Raw genomic sequence first — 24,299 nt, 5'->3', positions numbered from 1 at the left:
TTGGGACACTGATGACAAGCGCTTCAGTTTCATCTGACTACAGTTTCCATGGGAACGAAGACCAACGGTGACATCGGTGGGGAACACTTCGGTGAGGAGGGTCAGATCCTGAGGTCAGATAGCGTGAGGAAAATTGAACAAAACAAAACAAACCAACAGCACTGAACGATGCTGGCTTTTTGGGGTTGTCGGTTCTGCCGCTGAAGAGAAAGATCCCGACGTGGTTTCATGTTCTCTGTATCTGTGTGGAAGGAAGGTCACACCTTTTCCAGGAGAGACTGCAGGTCATGGCTGAAAATAAACATCACCTCTGAAACGTATAAGAATGAAAGTGCTATAAAAAAAAGGGGGAATTAATTCTGCCTGTTCAGTTGCTGCCGAATTTATTTATGTTAATGAAAATCTGCGCTTTTGTTGTGCTACTTTAGAGCTTCACACTCAAAGTTGTAGTTGTAGTCCAGTTGTGTTACGGTGTTCAGTCTCCTCTCGGCCCACACACTGTGCCGTGCTCCGGCTTCTTACGCCGCAGTTTCCCTCTCAGTCTATAGGTGGCAGGTTTGTCATGGAAATGTACCAGTGGCTATGATGTTCTGCCTCACACACACACACACACACACACACACAGAGGCAGGCAACCTGATGAGTATGTATGGTGGTTGGTGTGTATTTAAACATTAGTCCTTTGCTGATCCAGTGTAAAGGTCAGCGTTCTGAAAGGGGACGAGGCCTGAACGAGCTGAGTGAAACGTCCTGTTGGTGCGTGACGGCTCCGTGTTCATTCAGGAGACATTAAAGCAGCATCTGCAGCGTCGTACCTGCCGCCACGGGCTTGTTTTTTAATTCTCAGTGTGTGATTAAGTCAGACCTGACCAGACTGGAAAACACGGTATGCGTCTTTACTGCTGCACCACCTCTCCGTCACCTCCACGAACACACAATATTTATTAAAAACGCCTTCAGGGAGTTCAGCAGAAAGGTCCAGTTGGACTCGGAGATCAACTAATCAGACCTTGGTGGTGAAAGGTCAACTGTCAAGGTCACTGTAACCACACTGAATATGTTTCTGGACATAACCCAGACTTAATACCTTTAATAAGTTCCTTCACTGCATTCACAGACATGGAGCTCATGCTTTAGGAAAATTAGCGCTCAATCTTTGCTTTAAAGAATTGATTAATTCACTTCCCTGTAATAAACAACAGCTCCTGACAGCTGAAAATAAGCTCCCTCAGGTTGTTTTTCACCCTGAATATGCGTGATGATACACTATTATGTGTGTTGAATTTATTAAAACTTTGAGGGAGACGCGGTGGCCCAGCGGTTCGATGAGCAGGTGAACTCCTCAGTTTGATTCCCCGTCTGATTGTCTTCTCTCTGCTCCTACCTGTCTGCACAGAAGGGAAGGGGGGGGGGGGTTCAGTTTTGTGAATTATCCAGTCAACTCTGGGTGATGTCACAAATCAAAGGAGGATGGAGGAGGAAGAAGAGGAGGAAGAGGAGGAGGAAGAAGAATGTGATTTCCATTGTTTTAATGGATTCAGTCAGTGTCCAGCTACAGTACATTACAGTACAACTACTCTCTCTCTCTCTCTCTCTCGCTCTCTCTCGCTCTCTCTGTGATGTCATCGCCGTGGCCCCGCCCCCTCCGGTTGCCACAGTCTTGAGGGTCCTGCCGTGCGCTCTCAGTCCCTCCCCACATCCAGCAGGATATATTGTCCATTTAAAATAACAAAAATAAAACAACAACAACAACAACAACAGCAGCTGGAGGCGGACAAACGAACAGCTGAAGAAGAAGAAGAAGAAGAAGAAGAAGAAGAAGACGTGAGGAGGATTCATGTTTGTAATCTGACAGAAGTGAAGGTAAGAAGGCGATTTTTGATTTTATTTATTCGATTTTTATTCCGCAGAGCCGCCTGCTTATCGATCACACACCTGATCAACAATGGATGCCAAACTACATCTGTAAAAAAAAACATAAAAACATAAATAAAAATAAAAAAAATCAAAAACCGCCGGAGCCAAACGCCGGTTAGTCTTACTCGGCAGCGCACTTTGCGCGCGCGTGCACGTGTTTGTGTGTTTGTGTGTTTGCTGTCCGGAGCGGGTCAGTAAGTTGAATTGTGTTGTTGTCACCGCTCCGCTCAGCCTGCAGCCGCCGCCGCCGCCGCCGTTCGTGTGTCTCCGACCGGCTTCCGTCCTGCGACATTTACGGTTATGATCGTGATTGTCATTCATGACCGCGTGCCGCAGGAGGGCGCGTGAGCTCCTGACAGCCGAGCACTGACCCGCGCGCGTGCGCGGGAAGGTGGACAGCTCAACGTGGTGTGTGTGTGTGTGTGTTTGTTTGGTGGGTGTGTTGATGCGGAATGAGCGCGCACACACCGAGGAACAATCAGCGGCGCGTGCCAAGCATTGAAACAGTGGGCTCTTAGTGAATGGACCATTATGTGTGTGTGTGTGTGTGTGAGATCATACAGTTGTTGATTTTAAACCAAAGTGATAAAAACTAACTGAACTTTTGTCATCTCTTGTGTCCGTTTCTGGACTAAAATGAAGGAATAATAATCTGAATTTTTCAGTCGTGACCTTTTCCTCTTTTTTTTAAGGTTTGTTGCCATGAAAGTGGGTTTCTACAGCAGACAGTGTGTTTGTGTGTTTGTGTGTCTGTCGTTCATTCAGTCATAAATCTGATCTCTGTGTGTTCTGATGATGTTCTACTGAGATCTTTCTGGAGGGGGGCCCTTCATCAGGAGCATCACTGTACACTGTACACGCGTTTCCATGGCAGCGTCTCCCGGGAAACCATCAGCTGGTCAGCAGGGCTGCCGGTTGAAAACTCACATCACTCCATAACTGTCAGTTTTCCTGGCAGTGTTTCGAGGCCGTGAGTCAGTCTGACGAACAGGAACTATTGATCGTGAGTCGGCAGGTTTGGACGTGTGAACTTTTTCTCCTGCTGGTGAACGGACCGAAGTTTTCCGATAGCTTGACGAGTCTGAGATGGTTCTTTGTGAGGACACTTTCCTGAGACGCTTCAGTCAGGTCCAGCAGAATAAGGCCTTCTTCAGGCTCAGGATGCGACAGTCACATTTTCATTCCCCACAACGGTACATTTACTTTCTGTGTTTTAGAACAGAAACAGTCGGTCTCAAACCGTCTGAACATTTACTTTGTGTGCCGTGAGGATTTGTGCGTTTCAGGCTTTTCTATCATTGATTTTGAGTGAAATACTAGATGAACTTGTGATTTTGAGTTTCAGTTGGAAGAAACGAGACTTAAATTTGAAACCAGAAGATCCGCCTCACTGCGTTTCGTGCCTTTTGTCCCTAATTTGATCAACCGTGTTGCTCAAATGAAAAATTGTGTTTTTGTTGTTTTCTAATTGTGTTCTAATTGTGTTCTCGTCTTGTTCTTGTGTTCTTGTTGGGTTCTCATCGTGTCTTGTTGTGTTCTCATTGCGTCCTCATTGTGTTTTCGTCGTGCTCTCATTGTGTTTTTATCATGTTTTTGTTATCTTCTCATCGCATTCTCGGCGTGTTCTCATCGTGCTCTCATTGCGTTTTAACCGTGTTCTCCTCATGTTCTCATCGCGTTCTCGGCATGTTCTCATCGTGTTTTCGTCGTGTTCTTGTTGTGCTCTCATCGTGTTCTCGTCGTGTTTTCGTCGTGTTCTCGTTGTGCTCTCATCGTGTTCTCATCGTGTTTTTGTCGTGTTCTCGTTGTGTTTTCGGCGTATTCTCGTTGTGTTCTCGTCGTGTTTTCGACGTGTTCTCATCATGTTCTCATCGTGTTTTCATCGTGTTTTCATCGTGTTCTCGTTGTGCTCTCATTGTGTTCTTGTTGTGTTCTCATCGTGTTTTTGTCGTGTTCTCGTTGTGCTCTCATCGTGTTCTTGTTGTGTTCGCGTCAGCTCTCATCGTGTTTAGTCGTGCTCTTGTCATATTTTTATCGTGTTCTCATCGTGCTCTCGTGTTTTTATCGTGTTCTCGCCGTGCTCTTGTTGTGTTTTTATTGTGTTCTAGTTGTGTTCTCGTTGTGTTCTCGTCATGCGCTCGTCGTGTTTTTATCTTGTTCTCGTGTTTTTATTGTGTTCTCGTCGTGTTTTTATTGTGTTCTCATCGTGTTTTTATTGTGTTCTCATCGTGTTTTTATCATGTTCTCGTCATGCTCTCGTTGTGTTTTTATCATGTTCTCATCGTGCTCTCGTTGTGTTTTTATTGTGTTCTCGTCGTGTTTTTATTGTGTTCTCATCGTGTTTCTATCGTGTTCTCGTCGTGTTCCTGTCTTCCAGCACCGAGGGTGTTACAGTCTCCACCCTCAGCCGTCTGCCAGCGGACAGGATAAATCCTCGTGTGCGGGCCGTCTTAGCTCCGCAGCTCTGCTCCAAAATAACTCCGGTTCTCCTCCTGACCTGGCAGTGAGATCAGCAGGAGGGCACTAATCCCCTTTTTCCTCCTTCATCCTCCTCCTCCCTTCTGCCGGGTTACGCTCCCTCTATTTCTGGAGTCTGTTGTCTCGGGTTTTTTGTGACTTTTCCCTTTCTGTCAATGTGCTCACTTCCTGTTTGTGTGGCGTCCTGAGGTTCAGTCACTAACTCCCTTTGGCCAACGAAGCATCATCTCATTGTTCGACGTCACTTCCTGTCAGAAGCTGCCCATCACACATTCCTAGAATCGACTTGACATCTGTGCACGAGCAACGAGTCGTAAAAAGAACCTAAACTTAAACTTTTCTGCGACAGAAATCAAAGTAGATAAAGTTTCTGTCAATCAATCAGCTTGAGGCACGGAGCACCGTGCTGGGAATCATCAAACTTTCATGTCTTAAGTTCCTGCAGTTTTCAGAGTCTGATTTTGGACGTCGGGGTTTCGACACTTTGACCTTTATCCGGTCCTTCCTGGAAGGAAAGTCATACTGTGTTTCTAGGAAATATCACCTCCATTTTTTTTCCCTGGATGGACCTCTGCATTGTTCTTTTCTTCCATGTCAGTTTGATTTCCTTTTTCTGTTTCAGTTCTTTAATTCATCTTTATTTTATTAATTTTGATGGCTGACTAATGAAAAAAAAAAAAAGATTGGTGGGCGTGGCTAAAAAGGGTGTTTTTTTTAAATGACATCACAAAGTGGCAGAAGTTCTGACGGGTCGTTTTAAGGCTTAGTTTTTTAAATACAGGCTGTTTTATAATTGAATGATGTCTACTTTTGGACAATGTGGAACATTTAAAACTGAAATTAATCTACTCAGCAGTTTCTTATTTGAAGCAAGTATGACAAATGTGTGGAGCGGCTCTATCTGGTCAGCTACATGGACATTTAAATATCGCAGTAATAGTCAGAGGAGCTAATTTCACATCTGTCAGGAAAATGAAAAACACAAAATGCTGACAACATGAAAACACCCGATTGTTCTGATGTTCTCCGGTTTGATGATTCCGATTCTTCGTTTTGTGCAGAGTGCCGGTTTTATTCTCTGACAGAGAAACAGAAACTTTGGCCGACGTGCCGGCTTTGTAAACAATCTGCTCTGGTTGTTGTAAGTGTGAGGTGGTGGAGGAGCCATGTTGACAAAAAAAGAGGCTGGCTATTGTGTTGGCTTTGTCAGACTACAACAGCAGCATGTCTGCGCCTTCTTGGGTGGACATTTCATTGTTTGTGTGCAGAGATTCTGCCGGCTTTAACGTGGATTGTCCACGTACTGTACAATCAGTGTAGAGATTAGAGGTAAGATTCTTTTTGGAGACTCTGTTGGGGGAACATTCATGAGTAAGGAGTTGCTGATGCACATTGAAAATTATGGAGTTAAATGAGCAGTAGATGGAGAGGCTCACCTTTATATCAGCCTAAGCACCACCACTTCTTGTCTGCCTTCATGTAGCTCGGAGATATCTTCAGTAAATTCATCCATTTTTGTGCGTAGATATTAACACACACACAGAGGGTGATTTACTTCACATCCTGTGTGCTGATAAGCTTCGATATAATTTTCATCACAGAGCGCAGCACCAGAGAAGAAGATTAAGCCATTAGAGACAAACAAAAAGTTGATATTTTCAGTTTTAAGGCCATGTAAAACTCTGCAGATGAGTCACCAACAAAGCGACAGCGCTCACCTCAGCTCCATGCAGGCGGTTCATATAAAGGTACGGTGTGCAGCACTGGAAGTATCGAACTGACCTTTATTTCTGTCTATAAATAAATAACTATACAAACAGCCTGATTGGCTGTGACACATGATGTTGGCTCCATTGTTTGCTTTGGATCTGGACAACAAAACAACTAAAACAGAATCATCTCTCATTCTTTAGCTGCTGTTTTGTTGTAGAACACGCAACGTTAGATACTAATGGCTGCAGTGCTGCTTCACAAAGACTGGTCTATATTTACATCTGGACATTCTTGTTAGGTCAGGAAACAAAAGTGCATCGGAAATTCCTCATCCTGCTCATCGGGGGATGTTGAGGGCATTTCTCTTAATGACCTGGAGCTAGATGGATGAAAATGGATTCATGGCTAATAGTACACAAACGCACAGCATGTGCGTGAAACAGACAACTTAAGCATAATTTCATTGTAACAAGTCGTGAAAATCAGTTTACAGTGACATAAAAATCTGAGTGAATCAGAGCAAAGCTGTAAACAAGTTAATCTAGTTTTTCACTAAAAAAGGCTGCGTGGTAACCATGAATGAATGAAAACACTCCCATAATCCATCAGAAATTGTGACAGTAGCTCCTCAAACAATGTCTAAACTGTTGACAGAATGTGTGTTACAGTTATTAATGTATGAAGAGTCAAATATCTAAATTCTATCATTTTCTTCCTGTAAACCTTGGTAATGATAATAAATTCAGAGGTTTAGTTTTATGATAAATTCAATGTTGCATTTTTTGGATTTCATCACTGTGTCTAGCACGTGTTGAATGATGCAATAATCAAAATCTCTCTGCCTACAAACACAGAAGTGGGGTACACTTCATTTCCACACCAGTGGTTATCACCCCAATGTCGGGCTGTCTGCCGGTTTTTGTTTTGTGAAACTGGCGAGCTCGGCCCGTCATGTGCACAAACTCAGGCGTCGAGCTGCGTCGCCTGAGGCGGAGTGTAAATCCCCGGCCTTTACAGCACAGCTATAAAACAAGGAGAGGTCAAGCTAAACACTCGTGAATGTAAACACATTCATGCGGCAGGCCGAGTCTTTGTGCGTGTCACCGCTGATCCTCTGTGATGTGAAGTGACCTCGAGCCCCCATAAAGGGTGCTATTAAATAAAATCAATTATTATAATAAACAGAGAGAATCGGCCGCACGGAGAACGTCACAGTCGTGGTAGCTCTCTGAAGGAGAGAATATTTCCAGAGCCTTCCTGACGGTAGCGAATAATTCCTCCTACGTGGCCTGGCTCGCTGTCGCTCAGGTCACCTGTGACGTTTAAAGGATTCATGTTATATTTGGTGGTTTCCTCTTTCTTCTGTAGATAAAGACACTCAAAACTGCCCGAGGTTTCTTTATTTCTCCTGCACAGTTCGAATTCTTATTATTTGTTTCAGAACTGAAGTTTTGAAAGAAGATCAAACCATTTAGCTGCTCTGTTGGTGGAGCAGGGAAAAGTAAAAGTCACACATTATAATCATACCTGTGCTGTTCCACAGTTAATCATTGTGTGCTTTGTCAATATTAGTCGTTTTTAAGTGCAGGCCCGAAGATGTTTCAGAGGACGGCGCTGTGTTTTGTGCTGATGGTTGTAGCTGTGTCACAAAGTAATAAAATGAGTGGCTGCGAACAAAGAGGGGCCATAAACAGACTCAGGACTTAAGTATGGGTGGAGTTTAAAAAAAAAAACAAAAAACAAAAACCACTGAGATTGTGTTTTCACATTTTATTTTCACGGAAAAGGTGATTTATTGAACGTGGTCTATAGACTGGACACAACACAACAATGCACATGACACATTTCACCTTTACGCCGCTGTGATTTTCATACTTCACACGGTGCAGCTCTAAATTTTGGTGTTTAGGTTTGTATCCAGAACGCCACGATTCCCGAGGTTTCTGAGGTTTTCTAGTATAAACAGATGCAGTTGGACTGTTTGTATCACAGCAGTCTTTAAATCCTGATTTTGGTGGGATTATGTTGGAGGTCGGGTGTTTTTTTTTTTTTTGGCGCTCCTTAGGAGGCCGAAGGAGAAAGCGGTTTGCAGGCTGTCTGAAGCTGTCGGATTTGCCTCCTACCTCAAACTCGGAGTGTGATATTATGAGGTCCCTGGGATAGAAGTGTCAATCATGAAGTATTGTGTATGTTATCCTGCAGTGGCTTACACAGGAAGTATTTCTGTGTAATTACCTCGGCTGTCTATGGCGTGTAAAGGCTGCCTCGCGGCGCCGCTCCTGTGTGTGCTCAGCGCTCAACCATTGGAACCAGAGAGTCCCTGCAGAAATCGGCTCTATAATACAGCTGGAGCTGAACTCCGCCGCCCCGCTCCTCCTCCTCCACTGCTCCTCTACTGCTCCCCGAAGCCCTCTCCACCTCCACCTCTCCTCGTCTTCCTCCAGGCGAATCTCTGTCTCATTGCCGACTTGTAATAGCATAAACTGATAGCGGGCCGTGGTCACGAGGGAGCCCGGCTGCAGTCAAGATGGACGACTCAATCTGCTCGACCCGACTGCTGATCATTGCCGGTCTGCACGTCAGAGCTGCTTGTTGCCTGGAAAATAAACGATGGACAAAATTAATGTTGCAGCAACGGTGGGAGGCGGGCCACGTGGTTGGGATTCAGTGAGTTTATCAGTCCAGTACCAACTCACACCCCTCTGGCTGAGCGGTTGGCCTCAGCTGGATCTGTTCAACAATAAGTATTTCTTTTTTCTTTTTTGGTGGGGGGGGGTATAAAAGCCAAAATCTGTTTGTGTCTTCACACCATGGCAACATTAGCACTGGCCCTAATCCGGCACTGGAAAGGTACACATCGAGGAGCAGCGTAAAAGCTCGCTGAGGTCCAAGCTCTTTTGTTTCTGGTCCAGTTCTGCTTGGAGAAGATCCAGATCATGTGAGCGCCCTTTTTCTGCCTTTGCTTCAGCGTTCAGTGCTTCAGTTTCTGCACATGTCGACCTCTGCTGTGGTTACGAGGTGAAACTCACACGCACATATGTGTCTGCAGGGTGAAACTGGCCTGGTCCGGCAGTGACCTTTGCCTGAACTAATCCACAATGTGTGCTCCCTTGGATTGCTTCCTTCGGGAGGGGGGGGGTTAATCGTCATGCTTGGGGCAGATTTGTGACCGACTGGATTAAGCGGGCCTCAGAGTGTTGGACACTCGACTAATCTCCGGCATCCATGCTCCTGCTGGCTGTTGGAGAAGGACTGACTGACGGACTGACTTATCTCCAGTCGGACCAGGTGAGCGACTGACTCGTCGAGTGACGATGGAGCAGCTGAGCTTCACACGTCGCTCCGTGGAATCTGCAGAAAGTCAGAGGAAAAAGTCCTTTCTTTGACCTCGGTGCATTCAGGCACGCCTTCCTCTTTTATGAAGAAACACGCTGTAGAAACCTTGTTATATTTGACCCTCACTGTTGATTTAACACTTTACAACAGCTCCCACTCCCTCACCCTACTTTGTGAGTCAATGATTAGCAGAGGCTGCTCAGTATTTTTAGGCCTTTGGTGTTAAAACTGTGTGCAGCTTGGCTGTTATGTCCTCACTTTTTTTTTTTTTTTTTTTTTTTTAAATCCTTATTGGTTTTACACAATTTTACACTTTTAAAATTCTGTGTAAAATTTTTCATTTGCACATGTGGCGCCTGTGCTCCTCGTGTGTGAAAAGATGTCTCAAGTAAAAACGAGTGAGGCAGAATAACGCCTCACAATCAGGATGTCAGAGCCTTTTTTATTTAAACAATTTGCTCTGTGGAGCTTTAATTTTTCTCTTTTATGGAGTCAAAGATAATCAAGCATGAAGTAGATTGTTGTGTCAGTGCTCATCGCGGTGAAAGATGATAAAATTAGGAGAATATACGTTCACAGTCATGAAAACAGATGACAGATAAAACACAAACAAGTAGTCAAATATTACTTGTTCAAATATACTGTTCAGCTTCAATGTGAATCTGCCCTCTTAGAATTCATGTGCTAAACCTTTTGTTGTGGTTTCAGTTTGAACTGACAATGATCCAACACCCGACATGAGGAGAAATGGGACGGTTTATAAAGTGACATGCTTTTGTCCTTTTTCAGTTTTTTTAGGTTTCAGCTGACCGACAGGAAGCTTTGTGAAGTTATCCTAACATGGTGATTCTGAGCAAACCTGACAGCAAAAATAAACAAAACCCGCCAAACCTTTGTGGCATCACTGCTGTCACGAAGCCCACTTTATGGTCTGTTTTCCTCCAGACGGGGCCGCCATTTATAAACAATGAACGTCGTGTTGAAACACGAGACTCGACAAAGCTCGTTAAGAAAACGTTTACAGATATTTCCCCGCAGTAAATATCCCCGTCGTAGCTAATAAGTGTCTAAATGAGGACATCAGATAGTTAAACAGACCTTGAATCTCCTCACTGGTCCTCACTGCTTTACAGCCTTGTTGTGTTTCTACAAAGGGCTGTTAACTTTTGTCGAAGAGGTCAGCGATGAGGTGGAGTGGTGATGAAGGTGAAGTCATGTGACCGTGGCGATGGTTGTTTAGAGCTGATCATATTAGTGTTGTTTTTGTGTGTGTGTAGTGTGTGTTTGGTTCATGCAACCATCAGGCTTCATTTTCTGTTACTCACCAATCTCTCAGCTGCCGTTTGTGATATGACCTCAGCCTTTGGGGATCGGACTCTGTTTTTATACATTGTCTGGTCTGTGAAAGATCAGTTTCCATGGTGATAAGTCATGCTGGTGATAGAGACACACACACACATATATGTACACAAAGACAGAAAAGACAGAAAGAGCAGTGCCCACACAGACTTATGACCAAGTTACGAGTAAATGTAGGCAACTTCATTCTCTTCCTCTCACGCACACAAACACACACGCTGCATCCTGGAATAAAAATGTTGAGTTTGGTCAGCTGGAAGGCGAGGAACTCATCCTCAGTGGCGTTGCCGTGGTCAAACAGACTGACAGTAGTAGGCTCTTCCATCGGCTCTGGTGTCGTAATGATGTATCCCCTTGCTCTTACAGCTTGGCTCTCTTCCAGTGACTCTTGTTCACCTTTGGGGGGTCGGGGTTGCAGGTTGATATCGTAGAATTACAAAATGCCCAACAAGTCAGCTCTCAGCTGCTGCCCCAAGTGCCTTTTAGCCATCGGTGTGACAAGCGGTGCCTGTTGCTAAGCAACACACGATGCTGCGGCCGAGACTAGCCCGGCTCTGACAGCCCGCGTCCAGCGAGTTAATTCGATCAAAGATGAAGTCTCCCGTCTTAAAGTTTATTCCGTGATGGAGTCGCCACCGGTACCGTCCCCCCTCCTGGTTGTGCGATCAGTACGTAACCATTATTGTTGTATGGGTTCGAGAGAGTGTTTGTGTGTGTGTGTGAGTGAGAGTGTCCAAGATTCAAAACACCTATATATATATATATATATATATAATATAACTTGGTGAAGAGATAACTTCAGAAGAAGGAGCCTTTAATTTAGACTCACATGTAACACACAGTTAAGTCTTCAGGCTTCATCAGCTGCAGACAAAAGTTAGCCGCCGCCTCCAGCAGAAATGGAGGATGTGATGTTTATCTTCAATCCGATGATATTGGACCGTACTGATCATGAATATATGCCACTCCACATAAATATATGTGGAGCAGCAAAGAGCCCTGACATCCGGATGCTCTCTTTGACCTGTAAAATTAGATTTTGGTTGCTTCAAGTGGATATTTGGTTTCACACTAATAAGCAGAAAGAGGAAGAGGAGGACGGAGAGAACTGTATTTATGACTGCACGTCCTCGGGTCTGGGCCGCCCTTATGTGGAGTCGTATCAGTCTCTGCATGTTGTCTGAAAGCGACCATATTCCTGTTGAATGGTCAGACTTCGGTTGTCGTCGTCTGTAGTTTGAAAAACACACAAGAATCGCACACAGCGACAGCATCGTTTACAGCAGAGCAGGAGGGGGCAGATGGGGGAGGGAAACGGGAGAGACAGGATGAGGAGCGAAACCTGGAGCCTCGGCCAATCAGATTTATTCCTATCAGCCGGTAACACACAAGTCACTGCAGAGACGTCGACAATTTGTACAGCACACGACAACCTGAGGAGAAGAAACCTGAAGTCAGCTGTTTGGCAGGAACTGAGAATGTATTGGAGTCACACACACGCACGCACACACACACACTGATAGTGTAAATACACATGCATGGTTTGGATGCCTTTAGTCAGAGCTACACACACACACATAAACACACACAAACGCACACATTAAGTGCTTATCTAATATCAGGACAAGGTCGCGATCTGTCTGTGAGATGAAGAGAATGTGATCCTCCTTTCTCTAGATATCTCTCAATCTCTGCCTCATTCACTCCATTCATACTATGCCTCTCTCTCTCTCTCTCTCTCTCCCCCCCAGTTTCAGCATTACACACCTCGATCTCGACGTATGTGGAGTGTTAATTCTCTCTCTCTCCCTTACACACACACACACACACACACACTGATCTGATCCGTGTAAACCACAGGAGCAGTCCGGTGCAGTGGTGCCCGTCAGTTTTCAGTCTGCACTTCGTTGTTTAGTTTCACGCTTTAATCTTCGCTCATCAGCTGATTCTGGCTCCTTCGCTAACTGCTGAAATTACCTGAGCTTCCTTTGTTTGTTTGATGTCAACCAGAGATCGGATCCTGGATACAGGTCAATACTGACTGTGAGAGGTTTCGTCATCTGAGAAAAAGAGATTTGAAAAAAAAAAGAGAAAACATTCTGAAATAGATGGAGTCATTCAGTCCTGCTGTCTTTATTGGAATCATGTAGCTGTTTATTGGACAAAGATTTGCTCTATTCACAAGTAATTGATTGATTGATTTATTGAAAGAGACAAATCGATGGTTGGACTGAAACAGTTTAGTCTCCCTGTATTCAGCACTGACAAATATATTATTTGTTTTTCTTGATCACCTTCATTTGGAGATCGTCCTTTTGCTCTTCGTTACTTCCAGAGCAGGCAGACAGTTCTCAGTTCTTCTCTTCTGCGGTGTTCCCATCGCAGCAGGAAGAAGCTGAGTGTCACTTCTCACTCAGTCTCTGGTGACTGAACATACAAAGTCACAGAAATGTAACCCAGATGTGGATACAGGGATGAACTTTGAAGAGACGCAGAAAGTGGGACATGAATCATTTCCAAATTGATAAATATGGAATATAAAGTTATGGAATAGATTAATTGCCCGGCCCTAATGATGTTTAATGCAGGAATTATGTCTCCTAATGTGCCACCTGTAGTAAAAAGTGGATAAATCAAACACAGATGTTTCTGACAAACAGACTTTTAGCTTTTCAGCCGTCTCCCTGCTGCCTCTCTGAATAATCGTCTCAGTGATCTTTGGGTAACTCGGCCGTGAGAGCTGAACGGCGGAGCTGCTAAATCCAAGCATGGCTCAGATTTTATGGATCCCTGTTTTTAAGAGGCGCTCCCGAATTCACAGAGAAGGCCCCTCGGCCGGACTGTTTGGCGAGGTGAAGCTCTGAGTGCGTGCAGAGCAGCACGCTCTTCTTCTCTGTCTAATCCACCGACAAACGCAGAGTTGGGTCAATCCATCAGAACGGCGGAGTGGTGACAGGACGCCGGTGGCTTCTAAAACTCCTGCTGTCATGTGACCGGCCGCTCTGTGTCTCTGCTCAGCGAAGGTCAGCGGCAGCTTATCGATTCTTGCTGATCGTCTCCTCTGAATACTGTACGAGGCTTTTTATAACCTGACAGAGCCTGCTGAGCTCACAGACCCTCCACAGCTGCCTGTCTGTCCAACCGTTGTCTTTGTCTGAACATCACTGATGGCGGTGCGTTCAGTAGGATTGGGGGAGTTTTTGTGTATGTTTCGATGGCATTGCCCCCCCCCAACCTCCGACACCTCCCACACCCTTTCTACAAATGCACACATGGACAAAACACACACACACACCTCCTCCTCATTGCTGCTTTTTTCAGCGATCAATATTCTGCAGTGGAGCTCCTTGGCCTGCACCCTGTTAAGCCTTGCAGCACGTGAGTGTGTGTGTGTGTGTGTGTGTCCAGTTGCTGCTTATCAATATCTTCGCCTCTCTCTCTCACTTCAGAAATGACCCTCTGCTCTTCCCTCCAGGCCTCATCGATCTCTGTGAGAGATGGTTCCAATCAGAGCTCAGACTGAATCCTGACTGCCCGTCACGTTGACTGACTGCGACTTACTGCCCTAATTTTCCTCCAGTGCCGTCGAGTGTCGGTCGGAATGATGCGTTGGCTCGTGCTGTGAAACACGGCTGCCGTCGCTTGTTGTCCGTCTTCAACAGGTTGAGTTTCTGCTGCAGCCTGATGGCAGGAAAAGAACCTGTCGCAGTTTTAGAGTCACAAACGGCCTCGGCTGAGCGTCGTGGTCACCGTGAACTGATTTTCAGTCTCCGCCTGCAGTCCACAGACATGGAAGTTTGGTTGGACATTGTGAATGCGGACGGATATGTGTGATACCTTAAACCACGAGGGGGGAGGGAGGGGCCGACGGCTCTGGGTCACATCACGATGTCTCTGTGTCAAAATGCTGGAGCTGACCTCACTGTGTGTGTGTGTGTGTGTTAGCGTTCAGATGACACTCTGATGTTACATTTCTCTTAGTTATAAACTTTTTTGACAGAAAACGTCCCTCCGGCCCTGTTTTCTCATTTTCTTCTGTCTCATATTCAGCCCACACATAACTTTCTGCTATGATTGCTCTTGCTGATACTCCCGTACACTCGTCGATGTTTTCCAACTCTTTCACTCTTTCAGACAATTTCAGGTTATAATTTTAGCCTTTTTACTTTGCATGTTAGTTTTTTTTTTTGTTTGTTTGTTTGTTTTTTGTATATCTGAATGTGGCTGTTACTGAGTCTCAACATGAACCATCTGGTTTTTATATCTATTGAACGTCGTGAAGCAAAGCAAAGTTTAAAAACTGTTGGAGTCAGTGGAGACATGAGGACGCGCTGGCATCGCATCCTCATGTATCTTTTCGACTTCTCCCCGATTTCGGTTTGCTTTTGTCTCAAAGCGGCTCAAAACCTTTGAAATTGCAGAACTTCTCGCAGTGTGAAGTCAAAACAAACGGGTCACTCAGCGCCTGAAACTACCTGATGGACACAGATCTGATGATTTGTGCATCAGATTCATTCGGCAGCAGAATACGCAGACACACACACACACTGTAGGAATCAGATGTTTGTAATGTGTGTAATGAGAGCTGCTGAAGATTACAGTCATCTGTGTGATGATGACGATTGGAGCCGGTACTTCCGCTTTTGTTCATTTTATCTGTTTTAATGAGTCTGAATTTCATCGAATCGCCATCATTATAGGCAACAGCCAACCTGGATCAGTTTCCATGGAAACCAACAAACACAATGGGGGGAGAGGGAGAGCGAGGCAAAGACATAAAGGAGAGAGAGAGAGCGAGAGAAGCTCCTACTTCTGATGGCTGTAGATGAAGAATATCTAAGAGCACTGCAGGAAGAGAGCAAGCCAGAAGGGTGGGGCTAAAAAAATCTGCAACCGTGGTGGTGGTGGGGGGGGGGCGAGAAAGAGGGGGATGATGGGGGAGGAGGGGTGATGGCGAAGGAGTATTGAGGGAGGAGGAGATGGCAGGCTGATGATGAGGAGAAGGGCAGCGAGAGATGGGGATGAAGTTGGCAGGTTGAAGGGATAGTCGGGGGAGGGGGAGGTGGGGGGGTGGTATGCAGAAATAAAGGCAGATAAATGAGGAGGTGGGAGGCTGTGGGGGATTGACGGGTTGGGGGAGGGTGGTAGGTGGGTGGAAGGATGCCAATTTGACAAACCAGGGAGGCTTCAGGGTCCGGCTCTGCACCACCACCGCCTTTAAAACAAAGAGAACAAAGAGGCTGAGCCGAGGGAAGACGCACCACCCCCCCCATCTCCTTCATGTGCGGAAACAATGTCCACCTTAATTGATTTTCCTAATGAATTTCATTTTACCCGGCTCTGATGGGGGACAAACTGAGAGTTTGTGAGTCCAGTAAAAAACACAGAGCCTTTATTCAGATCTGGTATCAATAAAAGTCCCGACAGAGGTCGTTCCCACTCATATATATCTCAAAAATGGCGGCGGCCCACGCCATCCATCTCCTTAGGTTGTGATCTTTTGGACGGACACCAGAGACGACGTAAAAGTTCCTGTTGTTGGCTGATTGCACAATTTATTTTATTTAATCTTCTTCTCACATGTGAGGATTTGCTGCTGTTTTATTTTCTGATGTTCTGATTCCTGAGTGATTCATAAAAAAAAAAAACAAAAAACAGATTAATTGATAGTGGAAAAGAATCAGTAATTGGTGGCCCACAATAAACTAATACACTTTTATGCGCCCTGGAGCTGTTGAGTTTTGAGTTAATCTGAAAAGCCTGCGCTGTATTTAATCAACACAGTTAGATTTTCAGCGCTTCCCCTTGTATGGTTGGCTGATTTGTTATTTAAAAAGGATTCTGGGGGGTAAAACGTCGTATTGCTGTGTAGTGTGCGCGGATAAAGAGTCTTCACAGCCCTCCGTTGGCTCTGTCTGTGGGGATACCGGCGCTGAAGGCGAGAGATTACTACTCTCTACAGAGGGGAAACTTCAGAGGCTGGGAGCTGGAGGTTTGCAATGTTGCTGTGGAGCAGATCAGAAACCCAACAAAATGTCTAATTAGCTGGTAAAATAACAGCGGCTCTATTGGAGATGTGTTTTCATGCTCATGGAAGATTGTTTAGAGGTATACAGTGATGTATCTGCTCTGACCTTTTGTCAAGTCACCAGCTATGTTTGTCAGGGAGGGAACAAGGGAGGAGGGAACTCCTGAGAGAAATCTGCTTTCTCCCATCAGGGGAGCTGATGGGGGAGCAGAAGAAGAGAGCGAGGGGAACAACAGAAGGAAATAAGGAGAGAGATGATGGAGGAGGAGGAAAGGAATGAGGAGATGGGGGAGGAAGGGTGTGAATGGAGGGAGGAGATGATCGCAGAGAGAAAGATGCTTCCTTCCGTCTGTCCGGTGGCTAACCTGATTAGCTTAGCAATGCCATAGGACCAGATCCGGCTGCTCTGCTCTCTGGAAACACACACACACACACACACACGTGCAGGGTAATTTGCAGTCCCGTCGTGCTCCACTTTTAGAGCAACGATCTGTATCCTGGCGTCCGTAGACTTCTGTCAAGAGGTTTGTGGAGCCAGTCTGAAAAAATATGGTTTTTATATTTCCTGCCATAAAAACCTACAGTCAGACCTGTGAACCTCGTCAGTGTTTGATGGAGGAATCTCTTCTGAAATCTGCACTCAGCTCTTCGCTCGGCTGAGGGAAGAATTTGATCCGTCCTGTGTCACTCTTTCTGTTTCCTGTTCTTCTTCTCCCTCCTCCCTCATTTCTCTGCCTCGTCCCTCTTCGTCTTCTTCTTCTGCTCCACTTGGCACAACTTCTCATCTTTGTCTCCTACTTTACTTACTTGTCCTCCGGCAGTTTTCTCCTCCTGCTGTTCCACATCTACTCTTCCTCTTCCTCAGTTTCCTCACTGTTGTCTTCCTCTTCCTCCCATCTTCACCGTCTGCCCCGTTAGCGTAGTCTGTTGGAGTCTAGGTGACTTATATCTACTGAGCTGTCCTTCCTTCTCCTCCTCTTGTTGTCTTCTTCTGTTCTACAAACCTTCTCCTTTGTTTCTCCTGTCACCTTCACTCTGGTAAAAAAAAACCAAAGACATAAAATAGACAATGGCAGAAAAAGCAGCTGTTAATTATTCATCTTGGGCCTGTTTTACTGCTTTGCACTTCTTGTACGCTTCGCCACGGTCGTTGTCATCATCACTTATCAGTTCCACAAACTGCTTCAGTTTTGCTGCTTATAAGTTTAGAAAGTGAAGCCGCTGCAGCGTCTGAATGAATCAACGTGCAGCGGGACAAACAGATTGAGCCTGCTCTCATTAACAAAGTAAATTAACAAAGAACTTTGAAGCCACTCATCTCGACACTGTTGCTGCATCGCACTGTTGGAGGAGTGTGTGTCTCTGCATACATAAAGCCCATCTGCGTGTGCTGCGTAATTAATTCTCTTTAGACTCTTAAAAAAAAAAGAGAGAGAAAGAGTTAGAAACAGAGAGAGAGAGATTAAAGTGTGTTACTGAGTCGGTCCCTTTGCTCCGAATTGTGTTGGTGTGTTAATCTATGAGGCAGGAACAGTGCTGTTCATCTGTATGCAGATGAGGACAGCTCATTACTGAGACCATTAATAAACACCACACCATACAAAGAAGAAGAGGAGACTTTCAGCTCCTCAGTTTGGCTGACGGTGGGGGGGGGGGCGGCAGGAGAAACACTGCAGTTAGAGTAAACAGTTGACAGTTCGAACATCTGTAAGTGTCATATCGAATAATCTGACTGAAGAATCAGACGCTGGCATGAAATTCTCTCATCCACCCGCCCAGTGTGTCTGTGTGTGTGTCTGTGTGTGTATCTGCATGTGGTGAGAGACAGGAGCTGAACACGGAGGTGGACGGTGGCCTGTGTGTGCTGGGCGTAGGATTAATCCACACCGTGGTGAATATATGAAGGCAGCAGATCGGTGCAGGAGGGTTTCAGCCTGATTAAACTGCAGTGTGTGTGTGTGTGTGTGTGCATGGTAATGGATGGACACTTTCACACACACTACTGAGGAAAGACTTCTCTACTATGTGGCAGGAAGGAAAAAGAAAACGTCAGAAAATCTCCACATTAGGGCACGCCGCCTGAGCAACGAGACTCCTCGGCTCATTTTCCAGGAGTCTTTATGAAGAGTGAAGTCAGACAGATTTACCCGTCAGATAGCTTCTGCGGCTCTAATCCCAGATCTGTTCTTCGGCCGCCGTGCGCCACAACAAAGACACGCCGGCTCACCACTGATTATACCGCCAAGATTATACGGTAATTGAAAATGAGGTAACGAGAGCTGGTGATGGTGGTAATTGAAAATGAATTAAGAGCAGATTAAAATAAGGTCTCATTTGATCATTCGTCAGCGTGGATTCGTTCTCGTCGGCTGTGGTGAGTTAACGGCCTGCGAAGAGACTCCGAGCTGATTAACGTCTTTTTAGATCTCAGCTCTGGAAACTGGCCACTCAGGTCGGCCATGTTTTTTTACACCAGCGTTAACTCACAGTTCTGCGCTTTGTTTCCATACTTCTGTATATTAGCTGCTTTAAATTCAGTGCCCTGTAATTATAAACCGGTTCCATTTTGAATGTTAATAATAATTATAATACTGAATAAACTCTAATCCACCATGTTGTATTCAAGACCTGAAAAGTGACACCGAGACCGTAAACTCATCTGTGCTAATAAATCAAGCGGGCAACAGTTTTTGCTTCAGACTGACGGATGACGAGGCCTGATCCAGGACCAGCATCCCCTCCATCCTCTTCGTCATCTGCTGAGCGCCCGTCACCTGAAAACGAACCCTTTTATCTATTTCTATGACTCGCGCTCTGGACTGACGCCTCTCTGATTTAATGACGCAGCTCTCCGGGTGTTTCCAGTCCTGCCTCCCGTCCTCGCCGGCGTGCGCAGTCGTTCTGGCTGGCTGCCTGGTTGCAGCGAGGAGGCTAATCCAGTGTGATGAGCCCAGGGAAACTCCTCCTGTGAGAACTATCTTTAATAGACAGATATGGGTCAGCGCTGCCACATACACACTCTACGGGAGCTGCAGAGGTAGCTGTGTGTGTGTGTGTGTGTATTTCTTTAAATAGAAACACCAGGATCTCCTGCAGTTTCACTTTTTTTTTTTTTTTTAAACTGATTGAGCAGTGAAAGGAACAAAGTTTTCTGCTGATTCAGAGAGAAATTTTAACAGACGTAATTTAAAAGGCGTCCCGGCAGCGGATGGATGCTGCCTGCCGGTAAACATGTGGTTTACCGGCAGGCAGGTGAGGCAGGTCTGAGTGTGCACAGCCGTGTTTTGCAGCTCGGATTGACATTCAGTTTGTAAAAGCTTTCCATCGTCCACTTGAAGCAGCTGCAGACAAATCTCCCTTCTGGGAAAATGGATGTGTGTGTTTCGGTGTGTCCAGAAGCAGAGACAGGTGTCAGCCTGGAATAAATAGGAAGAGGAAATTATGGCTCTTCAGTCTGCGCTCTGTGTTTCACTCACCAAACACTGTGAATACAAATGTGTGAAGCTGCTGGAAGTCCAGACTGTTCGTCTGATCGGGATCAAGTGGAAATTATCCGCAGTCGATATGTGGCGTGTTACTTTAAAAGGAGGCCTCCCGCCACAAAGCCTGATAGAAAAGTCTTGCAGCTTTAAATTTTAATGCTAATCTCCAAATCAAATATTGTTTCCATGCTCAGGCTGATTTCTCTCTGTCTCTCAGCAGAAGGTGGCTCAGAGCATTTTTCCAGATTACTCTTTGTAATATTGAAACAACAGGTCTTTTACAGGAGACACGCTGGCAGGCAGGCATACACGTGGTGGCCTTCGCCCGTGCTGGTTATCACGTCGGCGCCCATTTTAACGTAAAAGAGGGGACACACGGCCGGTGTGAGTTATTGTACATAAACAGAGAAAAGACATGCTGACGGTCATTTTTACATCATAATGGTAATATTGCATGTTTCACTGTCGACTCTGAGTCCAGGCTTATTCTGATGCATGTGACAGACATGAAAAAACAAATGTATAATTAAATCCATCTCGGCTGCCGCATGTGGATAGGCTCTTGATTTTTCATTTGGACTTAATGTTTTAATGAGAAAGGGCCTGTTTAAGAAGTATTCAAACTGCACTTGTTTGATTTCTTGCTGGGCGTCAAGTCGCAGCAGCAACTGAATGAGTTGTGCTGATTTGTGGAGACTTTGGAGACAGGATTGACTGTCTGTCGGTGACAGATGACTGTTCAGAGGAATAATTCAAAGGTGAGGATGTCCAGGTAGAGACGGACCAGCACCAAGTCAGGATCTGGATTTAGCACAGATGGTGTCTGCTGTGATGAACAGTATTTTTCTTGTTGGTGTAGTAAACATCTGATAGGTACAATGAGACGAAAGTGTCCGTATACATATAAAAACATAAATGTTGACAATATATATGACGGACAGCTGTCTGTCTGTTTTTTTTTTTTTCCTGCTGTTGCGTGCATCTGTTTTCTTTACCTCCGCTCCGCTCAGTGTGTCGCTCCTCACCTCAGCCTCCTGCAGCAGAGCAGCTCTCATCATTAGCTCAACATTTTCTTCCTGTCACACGTGAACTGTTGAATTATGTATCATCGTCCCGCTCTGAGAATGATGTGGCTCTTTAGAGAAGCTGAAAATATGACTTCGGATTTCTTTTGTCAGCTCTGTTTTGTGCGTTTTGTGCCATCGTCACCGTCATGTTGTTGTTTACCTGTCAGTCTGCTACGGCCCCAAATGGAGACACAGGTTAGGCTCATTAGTGTTTGTGTGTGTGTGTGTGTGTGTGTGCGCGCGAGATAGTGACTGATAGTGAAGCGAGTGCCGGGGATGGAGGTTCTGGATGATGTGGTCTGACAGCCCACAATCCGTCCTCCGGGGCCAGGAGGCGGAGAGTAAAGGTGTGACGGCCGAGTCGATGGATGTTTAGATTTTCCTGTCGTAACATGTTGCAGCAGATCACTGACGGCAATCTAATAATCCAAACCTGATGAGAGTCTACTCAGCAGCTTGTTATGGCCCATGTTTTACTGCTGCCATTTTTTTTATCATGTGATCCCAACAGGTCAGTGTGGACGGACGGCGGCGGTTTGTCTCCTGTTTAAGTCCAGTAGTTGTCACTTTTTTAACCATGATGATGAATCTTTCCTTCAACCCAACCCAAATCAAACGCCAAACGTTTCTTTCTGCTGTTGGGGTTGAGGGGCAGAACAGGAAGTGAAGTCCTGTGTTAAAATGTCTGCAGATTCCTGTTTCTGTTTGATTCCTGGCTCAGACAGACTCTGCCCACTCCCCGCCGCTCCACGGCATCCTGAAAGTGAACGCAAAATGGTTGAATTTCCCTTTAACTCCACTTCCATCCTTTGAAATCCAGAAATCTCCACTCTGGTGCTGTCAGTCGGTGAGCTAACCGAGCTTATATCTCTCTCAGCTCTATCGATCTGAACGCTTTGTGTGCACGTCTGGACGGAGCGGAGGGGGAGGAGGACGGCTCTGAGTTTAGAGGAAGAATCTCAGTGTGATGTTGGCCCCGCCGGCGAGGCCTTCAGGTGCCGCGCGCTGAGAGGCCGTTGCCGTGTTGTGTTTCATTTGCCCGCCTGCCGCCGCTTTGCCTCGCCTTTCTGGTTTCCTCTGAGCAGCTGTCACTCCCGGATACTGAGGCCCGACGAAGTGGTACATAAAAAGATTAGAAATGGCTTAAAACAGCGGGCGAACACGGTTTCATTCACAGCTAATCTGAGTTTGGATGGATTTATGCAGCCGCACAGATCAGTTAAATTAACTGACAGCGTTTCAGAGATTATTGGAGGCGTCTCTGCGCTTTCTAGGATTTCTTCTGCATGTTCACTACCAGTCAAACCCGCCGGATGAGGAAGGAGGAGGAGGAGACCATTAGACACATGTGAAACACATCAGGGGCGGCGTTGATAATCACAGGAGCAGGAAACACACTCAAAGGCAGGAAGTGTCAATCTGGAACAAGAGCGAAAGGTTGGACACGTCACAATAAAACAGGAAGTGGAAGAAGGTGACAAATGACAACAAGTAAACAATCTGGTCGGCCGCCTGCCGTCTCCAGGGGACGGTGTTAATGAGAAAGTCTTCCCTCTCATCTTCCACATGACATCAGTGTGATTTATCAGGAATTTACTGCAGAAAAAATCTGCTGCTTTAGATTGAAGGATTTGACCTGAGTGAAGGTTAAGACATTTTAAAAATACCAACTAACTTTAACGTTTGTGTGTGTGTGTGTGTGTGTGCGTGTGTGTGTCATCATAAGTTTCGAAGTATTTTGGTGGGGAATTTTCATTTATTTTTATTTTTAGCCTTCTGACAACAATGCCATTTGGTTTTAGTTGTTAGTTTTTCGTCAGATTTTCATCTATTGTAGGTTTAGTCGACTAAAATCTAGAAGGTTTAAGTTTAATGCATAATTTAAAGTGTTTTCATTGGGAAGGGAACTGAATTCGGAAGAAGCCTTTATTTAGACAAATCTTAAAATTGTGTCAGACGTCTGCTCGTCTCTCCCGACCAAGTTCTGGTGTCAGCACCATGAAGACAATTTGAAGAGAACAGCTGCCGTACATGAAGTTTTTGAGCTCCTCCCCCCACCACTTCAAAAAGACATTCTGAATGACTTTATTTCCAACTTGTCATCTAGTTTTCATTTGTTGATGTGGATTTAAATGTTTAAAAGTTTCAGACATCAATGCTTTTGTTAATTCTCGTTTTGTTTTTGTGGGGAAACTAACACTGGCTGGATGGATCTAAGAAGGAAAATGCTCTGTTTTCCTGTTTCCTCTGTGAATCAATTAAAAGGCTGTTTGCGTCTTATTTCACCAAACAATCTGCATCTGTAGCTGCGGCATCCAGCGTTTAAACGGTCTGATTACTCTACAATGTGATGTGAACCAGGAGGGGTAAATTTAGCTCCTTGTCTGCTCTCCTCTGTTTAGGATGACAGTTCACTGAGCAGCGAGGAGGAGGCAGAGATGAGCGAGCCTACATGGCTAGCAGCTGATCTGGGAGCAGCGTCAGACCCGAGCAAGCCGAGCCGAGGGGAGAGGATGGTCCGCCAGAGCTCCCAGAACGCACACAGCAAGGAGGACGACGGTAAGTGACGCCTTTTTTGGATTCACCCCACGAAGCTGCCTCTGCTGGCTCAGATCTGTAGAAGAATCTGTAGGTATTTAAAACGCTCGGCGGGTGTAGATGTGTGGTGTGTTCGTTGTAGTGATGGCGTGCTCTGATACGAGTGAATGTGATTCAGATGGAGGAGAAAACTGGCAGGAACTGCCCAATCACAGCTCCTCCTCCGCCCCGCATCACCTCCCATCCTTTTCATTTAGCCTGAACAAACATCTCAAAGAAGGTCTTGTTTGTTTGAAAGTCACCGTTAACTTTCAACAGTTAATTAATAACAACAATAATAATAAATAATAAAAAATAAAGACCTTTTCATCTGATGAACTT

At 45.5% G+C, this 24,299-nt stretch overlaps 1 protein-coding gene across 1 annotated transcript in view; it reads left to right on the top strand.

The window, feature by feature from the left end:
* The window catches only part of LOC115046719 (nucleolar protein 4-like), a 102,826-nt gene that overhangs the window by 33,265 nt on the left and 45,262 nt on the right, over positions 1–24,299 (top strand). Inside the window, exon 5 of the mRNA XM_029507276.1 lies at positions 23,783–23,939. Coding sequence (XP_029363136.1) covers positions 23,783–23,939 — 157 coding nt within the window. The remainder of the gene's footprint in view (positions 1–23,782; positions 23,940–24,299) is intronic.

This window comes from Echeneis naucrates, chromosome 7, assembly GCF_900963305.1.
Source record: "Echeneis naucrates chromosome 7, fEcheNa1.1, whole genome shotgun sequence".
Classification (NCBI taxonomy): Eukaryota; Metazoa; Chordata; class Actinopteri; order Carangiformes; family Echeneidae; genus Echeneis; species Echeneis naucrates.
Note: the sequence above shows the minus strand (reverse complement) of the source record. Positions and strands in the feature narration are given on the sequence as shown.